This window comes from Schistocerca americana, chromosome 3 (assembly GCF_021461395.2).
Source record: "Schistocerca americana isolate TAMUIC-IGC-003095 chromosome 3, iqSchAmer2.1, whole genome shotgun sequence".
Classification (NCBI taxonomy): Eukaryota; Metazoa; Arthropoda; class Insecta; order Orthoptera; family Acrididae; genus Schistocerca; species Schistocerca americana.
The window spans coordinates 330,914,757-330,924,243 of NC_060121.1; the positions used below are offsets into that span (position 1 = coordinate 330,914,757).

At 39.0% G+C, this 9,487-nt stretch overlaps 1 protein-coding gene across 1 annotated transcript in view; it reads left to right on the forward strand.

Moving 5' to 3' along the window:
• Positions 1 to 8,192, forward strand: part of LOC124605394 (phosphatidylinositol 4,5-bisphosphate 3-kinase catalytic subunit delta isoform) — a 158,073-nt gene extending 149,881 nt beyond the window's left edge. Inside the window, exon 18 of the mRNA XM_047137038.1 lies at positions 7,505 to 8,192. Coding sequence (XP_046992994.1) covers positions 7,505 to 7,633 — 129 coding nt within the window. The 3' untranslated portion in view covers positions 7,634 to 8,192. The remainder of the gene's footprint in view (positions 1 to 7,504) is intronic.
• Positions 8,193 to 9,487: the final 1,295 nt, after the last annotated feature.

A 9,487-nucleotide genomic window follows, 5' to 3' on the forward strand; every position in this document is an offset into this window, starting at 1 on the left:
CACAGGCCAATCTGGTGGATAGCTTGAGTAAGCATTGGGATGAGCAATGGACACCATGTGACATGCTCAGGCTCTTAGTGCAGCTCTTAACTGTTGCATGATGGCTCAAGAGATGTCCACTGTATGTGTGTTATCTATCCTGTTTTGATCAGTGATGTGTTGTCATCAGGTGAGAAATTGCCCACAGCTGTGATATATCGATGTCACTATGTAACTCAGTGTTTAAGGTTGGAAGTGACCTAGACGGTGCCTTCTAGGTTAAGGGGAAGACAGATTGGTTATCTTGAAGTCCTGCAGAGGCTGTGAAGATGGAGTTACATTGTGTGTGGTATCTGCCTGCTCAAAGGAGCCTTGAAGCATCATTGGCCAGTGTCTCCCAGTCGAGGACTAGTCTATAATGTGCTGTGATCTAGTGAGGGGAGGTGGCATTTGTTAATGTGTCAGTAGCTACTCCTGGTTGGAGCAGGTAATTCAGTGGTTGAAATGTGTTGCACCTGCTAGATCTGCGACGACAGATGGAGTGGTGGAGGCTCCTACGAGGTGTGATTGGAAAGTTTTGAAAATGGGCTTGTAATTGTACATTGGTGGTACTTACATGCTACTGTGATGCATCTCCTTCAAAACCTTCAAAATTGTCCCCTTTTGACTGAACACACTGACTCCAATGGTGTTTCCACTTTGGAAACTTTCCTGGAAATTTTTTTTTCCCTGAAGTGTGTTAAGGATGCTCTCCGTATTTGCTTGGATGTCTTCAATCGAGTCAAATCACTTCCCTTTCATTTTAGGAAACAGGAAGAAGTCCATAGGGGCCAAATCAGGGGAATGTGGTGGTTGTGAAAGCACAGGAATTTTGAATTTGGTCAAAAAGTCAACGATGGAGAAGGCAAAATAAGCTGGAGCATTGTCATGGTGTAGCAATCAACACCTGTCTTTCCACAAAGCAGGCCTTTTCTTCTGCACCTTTCCACGCAAATGCTCAAGGACACATTTGTAGTATACCTGGTTAATTTTCTGTCCTCCACAGGTAAATTCATGATGAACAATACTGGCAGAATAAAAAAACAATCACCAACATTGTCTTCACCTTCGACCGACTTTGCGTGCTTTTTTTGGTCGTGGTAAACCTGGAGTCTTCCACTGCGAAGACTGCTCTTTGGTTTCAGGGTCATATCCATATATCCATGATTTGTCACCTGTAATTGCCCTATTTAACAAATCTGGATCATTTTTAGTAAGATTAATCAGTTCTTGGTACACTTCAAGTTGGTATTGTCTCTGGTCTCGTGACAACACTTTTGGAATGAATTTTGTGGACACTCTATGCGTGTTCAGATCTTCAGTTAAAATTGATTGAACCGCATAGAAACTTAAATTAAGTTAATCAGCAATCTCCCTAATTGTAAGCCTACGATCAGAGCACACTAAGTCGTGAACTTTCACAACATTTTCATTTGTTTTTGAGGTGGAAGGACGGCCAGACTGTGGTTCATTTTCAGATGATTTGCAGCCATTTTTAAATCTGTTGAACCAGACAAAAACATTTGACTGACTCATACAATTATCTCCAAAAGCTGTTTTTAATAGTTCATAAGTCTCAGAAGCTGATTTTCTAGTTTTAAAATTGAATTTCACAAAAAGTCGTTTTCCCATAGACTGACTCTGGCAACAAGCCCTAACAGACCCACACTCAGCCAGCTGACACAACAAATTGAATAAAGGAAATGCAGTTTCCTGTCTGATGGCGTTCAAGGACAAGGCAATGACTCACTCCCCACCCTCCATGTACCTGCTCGCCAAACCAGTAAGCAGTAGCGGATCCGTTCTTAAAACTTTCCAATCACACCTCGTGTGGCTACAATTGGTATGCTGTTGCATACCCTGCCTGGTGAGTCTTTTTACATGAGATGGACTAGGAGGCTGCCACAATAGCAGGTGTCCAAGGCCTAAATTCTTAAGCTGGGCTAGAAATGCATGAATATGGTGTGCATGGTTGTCTTGCTTCGAAGTGGAGTAGTGTTGGAGCAATGTTTGCGGCCAGCAGCCAAGCAAGATGTCTGCAGGGCTTTTCCTGTTGATGAGTGTCATCCTGTAAATGCTAAGAATTATGTTAGGGCTGCCTCTGCAGAGGCCCCTCTCATTGCTTTTGTCATTTGATGTTTAATTGTGCAAACTATCCTCTCCAGCTCACTGTTGCTATGTAGGTGGAAATGTGTTGAAGTGACGACTGAGGGTCACTTCTATTACAGAAATTGCTATATTGTTTTTGTAAATTGTGATCAATCTTCTGTTGCCCTCACAGTGTTCTTTGTAGTGGTGTATGACATTGGAACTATGTACAGGAAATTGGCTGTACATCTACCATCATTAACTACATAGACTTCTTGAAAGGCCTATCAAAATCCGTGTAGATATGATTGCATAGTTGGCCAAGATAAGAATGGGACATGTGGGGCCTGCTGTTGCTGCTCATTGCACTATTGACAGTGATGGAGTGTTGTCTCAATGTTATCAGTGAGATTTGGTCACTAGGCGTGTTTTCTGGCCAGTGTCTTTGTTCTTGTCAATTCCAAGTAACTTCTGTGTAACAGTGCTGGTAATGCATTGGCATTTGTGGTCATTGGCTAAATGGAGTCTTGTGCTGTATAAATAGATGTGAAATTGTTTAGGCAAAATTATAGCTGAAGCCTCCTTTACAGTTTGAAAATAATTACTTTTAACTGTCAGTAATGTGTTAGATGTACATGAGATTGGTTGTCCAGATCGGTCTCTGTTTCTGTGTGCCATCACTGCTCTGAGAGTGTACTGCAGGGCATACTTCTCTGCTGCTAATGTCCTGGTGTATAAGTGGAACATAATGTCCTAATCTTAGTTTTCTGTAAATGATTCAAATGCTTTTCTCATATCTCTCACCATACAAATGCAACTCCATTGTGGTGTACCAAGTTTAAGGGATGTATTATGTAGGCAGTTTTTGGAATAAATTTGTCATCATAATTTATTTTACCCAAAAAAGCTATTAGCTCTGTTACGGCCTCCCAACACAGCAGTATATTGCTTTCAGCTATGTGCTTTTCTGTGGGTTTCATGTCCATTCCTCTAAAAGTGTAACCCAAGTACTCTTTTCTTTTTCTTCTTTAAAAGACTTGTAATGTTGCAGGTTCCATTTCACTATGTCACACGTCAGTCAGCTGAATACTGCATGCAAGTCCTTTCAGTGTTCTGCTTTTGATGTTCCTGTGAAAATGTAATTGAATAAGTAATTCATATGGCAAGGAATGTTCACTGTGAGCTGCTCCAATTGTTTTTGGAAAATAGCTGGCACACTCACTATTCCAGATGGAAGTTGTGAATATCAGTGAGGCTAAAAGGCATGTTTGTCATCAAGATGTTTTGTGATTCAATGTTCAGTGGTTATTGCAAATAGAAATCTGCTAAATATTAGAAAAGTGGTTCTCACTACCTATTTTTTCTTGTAATTCCTCTGACTAAGGAATAGGATAACACTCTACTAGGAACTGTGAATTGGCTGTAAAGTGTTTACAGTCACAGTGCTGTATTTGGTTTTTTGATGCATTCTATAGTTGTTTATATTTATAAGTGAAATATCACTAAGATTCTGGTGTCACTCTAATTCCTCCTCGATTACCACTTTAACCAAAATTGCTACTGGCCATCCCCTGCAAAGCTTAGGTGTTGCTGCTGGTTTCAAGGTAGTATTGGCTTTGAAAGTTTTCATATACGTGAGATTGTGGTCAAATAACTCTTTAAATTCTTCGCATATGTTTCCTAACTCAATGAAAGGAAAATTTTGTTCCACCATCTCAGTTGCATCTTGTGCAGTGAACCAGAGAATACTGAATGCATTGAGACCATGCCTTTGTGCGATCACTAGAATGAGATTGTTTGGGACCACTTTGTTGTAACTTACTTGTAATCTGAACATATTCGTAATTGGTTTCTTCATTTGCTGTTTAATGTCAACTTATGACCATCATATCGTGGACCTATTATATACAATATTTCCATGTTGACTGAAATTACTGATGCGCTAGTATCTGTTCGGAAAGAAACCAAGTGATTAGTCATACAAATGTCTCCTGACATCTGATGATGTATATTGTCTCTGTGGTGAAATCAGGCTTCTACTGTGTTTACTTCCAATGTAGCAGCTTCACTTGAGTACAACCATGCTGTCTTTTGGTTACAAACATGTATTAAGTGATGCAATATTCTGCAGTACTGGCAGGCTTTGTTAGGAAAATGGCACTGCTTACATTTGTACCCAGTAAGCACTGTGGCCAGGAAGGAATCTGCTGTACAGAGCAGTTATTGGCTGCAGTGCTCACTGTTTGGATGTCGAATTACTGTTCAATTCCGAAGTGGTCCTACCATGTAACGGAAATGTTCCTGTTGCGAGTCAGCTGCTGTCTAATGTGCTGGATGACTGTGACATGCTCTGCACTCAGTGCACCAGTGTTATTTCCAGTTTATATTAAATCTGAACATTGGCTCCCTGGGTGAGCTCAAATGTTTAGTCAATTTGGAATTTGCGATCTAGTGAAGGGTGCTGTAATTTTAAGTTCTCACATTGAACCTTCTTATGTCCTGCACATTCTACAATTGTCTTATGAATAAGAGTGTCTGTGTACAGTGTCTAACATTGTCAATATGTAAAGGCACATTTATGCCCAGATTCCCTGCAAGTCTGTTACTCAAACCTCATAAGAGTGATTATCGCTTTTGCACAGTCGGTGAAAACATAGCCTTACTACCATATTCTGTGTTTTCTGACGAAAGTACATTGCTAGTAAATCACGTATTTCCACAAATGAAAAAATGTCTGATTCTGTTGGGGGAACCAGCTTACATTGTTCTGGTTCAGACCATGACAAGAAAAAGAAAAAAGGCTGTTGGATAGAGCTTGTTCCCCCCTCCCCCGTCTTCCAACTGATTTGATGCAGCCCACCACAAATGCCTCTCCTGGGCCAACCACTTCATCTCAGAGTAGCACTTGCAACCTGTGTCATCAGCTATATACTGATTGTATTCCAATATCTGTCTTCCTCTACAGTTTTTACCCTCTACAGCTCCCTTTAGTACCATGGAAGTTATTCTGTGGTGTCTTGACAGATGCCCTGTCTTCCAGTCCCTTCTTCTTGTCAGTGTTTTCCATATATTCCCTTCCTCACTGATTCGCCGGAAAACCACCTCATTCCTTACCTTATTAGGCCACCTAATTTCCAACATTCTTCTGTGTCACCACATCTCAAATGCTTCAATTCTCTTCTTTTCTAGTTTTCACACAGTCTTTGTTTCTCTCCCATACAGTGCTGTGCTTCAGTCATACATTCTCAGATATTTCTTCCTCAAATTAAGACCCTTGTTTGATATTAGTAGACTTATCTTGGTTTGAAATGCTCTTTTCGCCAGTGCTAGTCTGCCTTATATGTCATCCTTACTTCGTTCGTCCATCATAGGTTATTTTGCTGCCTGGGTAGCAGAATTCCTTCACTTCATCTACTTCTTGATCACCAATCCCGATGTTAAGTTTCTCGCTTTTCTCATTTCAGCTATTTCTCATTACTTTTGTCTTTCTTCAGTTTACTCTCGATCCATATTCTGTACTCACTGACCTCTTCATTCCATTCAGCAATCCTGTAATTTTTCTTCACTTTCACAGAGGATAGCAATATCATCAGTGAATTTTTTCGTTGATGTCCTTTCACTTTGAGTTTTAAATACACTCCTGAACCTTTCTTTTATTTCCATCATTGCATCTTCAATGTATAGATTGAACAGTAGGAACGAAAGATTGCATTGCTGTCTTACGCCCATTTTAATCCAAGCACTTTGTTCTTGGTCTTCCACTCTTATTGTTACCTCTTGGCTCTTGCACATATTGTATATTTCCTAGCTTTTTGTGAAACATACCCCCAATATTCTCAGAATTTCGAACACTTTGCACCATTTTACATTGTCAAATGCTTTTTTCAGGTCAAGAAATCCTATAAACGTGTCTTGATTTTTCTTTAATCTTGCTTCTATTATTAACCACTATGACAGAATTGCTTCTCTGGTGCCTTTACCATTCATATTTATTTCATTCCTAAGTGACTTATGTTTCTGAATTTCCCTGGACATTTTTGTATTTCCTTCTTTCCTTGATCAACTGAAGAAGAATTTCTTCTGTTGCCCATGATTTCATCGCAGTTACCTTCTTTGTACCGATATTCTTCTTTCCAACTTCTGTAATTGCCCTTTTTAGAGATGTCCATTCCTTTTCAACTGAACTACCTACTGAGCTATTGCTTATTGCAGTATCTATAGCCTCAGTGAACTTCAAGCGTATCTCCTCATTCCATAGTACTTCTTTGATCTTTGATTCTTCCTAACTATTCTCTTAAACTTCAGTGTACTCTTCATCATTACTAAATTGTGATCTGAGTTTATATCGCTCCTGGGTACACCTAACAATCCAGTATCTGATTTCGGAATCTCTGCCTTACCATGATGTAACCTAATTGAAATCTTCCTGTATCTTCTGGCCTTTTCCAAGTATACCTCATCTTGCTGTGATTCTTGAACAGGATATTCTCTATTAATTCTCCATTAATAGCTGAAATTTTTTGCAGAACTCAGTTAGTCTTTCTCCTCTCTCATTCCTGCAACCAAGTCTGTATTTCCCATAACCCTCTCTTCTACTCTTTCCCCCACAAGCACATTCCAGTCCTCCTTGACTACTAGATTTTCATCTCCCTTTATGTACTGAATTACCCATTCAATGTCCTCATATACTTTCCCTGTCTGTCTATCTTTGGCTTGTGATGGCATGCATACCCAAACTATCGTTGTCAGTGTTGGTTCGCTGTCGGTGAAAATACCCCTGTCACTGAACTGTTCACGGTAACTCGCTCTCCATTCTACCTTCCTATTGATAACAAATCCTACTGTCTGACATTCCATGCCTCAACTCGTAGAACATTATCCTTCTGTTGGTTAGTCAGTTTTTTTCTCTTAGTCACCTCCCCCTTGGCAGTGCCCTCCTGGAGATCCGAATGCAATACTAGTGTGGAATATTTTCGATTACAGCCCTCATGTCCTGTGGATACACATTATGTGTCTTCAATAGTGCTTTCCATTGACTTCTGCATCCTCATGTCTTTGATTGTAGCCGATTCTTCTGCCTCTAGGGCCTGTTTTCCACCCTGAGGGCAAAAGAGTGTTCTGAATCTCTGCCCTCTTTGACAAGGCCAGTGGCAGACTGAAGGTGACTTATGCTGGAAGTCTTGAGCCACCATTGCTGAAGACTCTTATTCAAAGAGACCTTCCCCAGCAGCATGCCAATCTCTGATGTGATATCAGTATCACTATAAATTCACCATAAAAATCTTCAGTGATGTGTAAATTAACATTTGATGTTTTATTTATTACCTTATATTTTTCGTATCGCATTTCGCTTAGGACTTAGAAAAAAAAAAAAAAAAAAAAAACTCTGTTTTTACAGGTATTAGAGATGTCCGAGTCTGATGCTCTCACACACTTCCGTTCCAAGTTTGATGAGGCACTGTGTAATTCGTGGAAGACATCACTGAACTGGGCAACACATAATATGTCAAAAAACAATACCCAGTGAGGTGCTGAACTGAAAGTTGCTGAGTCTCCATAATGTCTCTTCACAGATGGTTCTTTGTGATATTCTTCCAGGGCTCAAGCAGTTAACAGAACTTAAGAATTTTATTTCCGCAATAACTAGAAAAATGTGTGTGTGTGTGTGTGTGTGTGTGTGTGTGTGTGTGTGAAGGGATGGAAGGAGACTGGGAATGGAGACAGAAATACTCAATGATTTTTAGAGGGTTTCAAGTTCACTATTTAGTCTAAGTGTGGAGTGGCTTCCAGTACACCAAATAGGAATCATCATGTATTGTTTGTTTGTTTTTAAAAATTGCTTGAAATATTTGTGTCATCTGTTATCAGTGCACAGACCCAGACTAGTGTTTTCAGTATGCTTCTACTCAGTATTTATTAAACAGCACTCATATCTTGAGCATGTTATATTTTAGTTCTTAATTATGCGCTGTGCCTGATAATTTTCTAGTTCACCACATTTTGGTATTTGTTCTGCAATACAAATGTGAGTACAATGTTGTAAATATTTGGATGTGTATATTGAAAGTTGTATGTATATAGAGTACTCATGAATGTCTGAGTAGGCTTGTTAAAAGTAAGTTTTATGTATGTATACGAAGCAGAGTAATATTTTGTTACACCTGAAACCTAACTATTTTATTAAGTTGTTGATGTTGCTCCATAAGTTTTAGTCAGGAAATTGAATAGGCCCTTGAACATTATGAAATTATTTCTTACATTTTTGCATTTGTTTTATTTGCATCAGGAGATCATGCGCCTGAGCTGTTTTCATCTTGTTCATTGATTATTGAAGAAGTTTGTTGACGAGTGTTTTAAAAGTCACAAACCATTGTTCATGAAAGTGAGAGTGACATAATGCAGTATGTATGAATCATTATGATGAAGCAAAGTCCTACGCAGTGAACTACATTCTGTTACTTTTCCCTTATTCAAAAGAAGTGATAAAAAAAGAGACCTGGCACAGTTCTCATGCTAAAGAACTCAGTACCAAGAAAAATGGTTTATGGTCTGTAACCACCACCACCACCACCACTACTCCTACTTCTTCTTCTTCTTTATGTTTCATATTCTGTATTTATTTGTTTTCATTAATTTGTTTTGGTTGATTTGTTGTTTCATTAAAACTTTTTACATCCTGTGAAACATGAAAAGACATAGCAATGCCTCTTACATATGTTGCGAAAAAGACGTATGGCATTATTTGTGATATCTTTGTAGCCTGTCACATTGGTGTTGCTCAATAATTCCCATAAAGAAACAATTAATTCCTGTTTTTATCTAACAAACAATGTAAAATCCAGAATGGAATGTAACAATATTATGGAAAGGAAAGTTGTTACGCACCATATGGCGGCGATGCTGAGTCTATTTTCGACAAAGGTCTTGTTGGCCGAAAGCTTATATTGTGACAGAGTTTTTGTTGTGCCTTTTTGCGACTCAGCATCTATGCTATATGGTGAGTAGCAGCTTTCTTTTCCATAATACTGTTTTTATCTATTCTATTTAAGGGTTATGTAACTTATGCAGCATCACAGAAAAAAGCCAGTTTCTTCATTGATAGCAAGTATTGTGTAATTGGGTTGCAAGTGGACAGATGACTTTTATGCCAGCACACAGTGTTGCTAACAGGCGCTGCAAGTTGATTGAATCTACTAACTATCCTGATGTACTTATCTTACTGTGCCCTGAACTGAAATTGCGTGCTGTATCCATCTATATTGACTCTAATTCATGTTCCCCTGCGAGCATTGGATTTAATAATGCCGTTAGTTGCCTGGAAATCATATCTATTTTGTTTCCTTTCATATTATAATAGTTGTTATTTCAAGATACATAACTT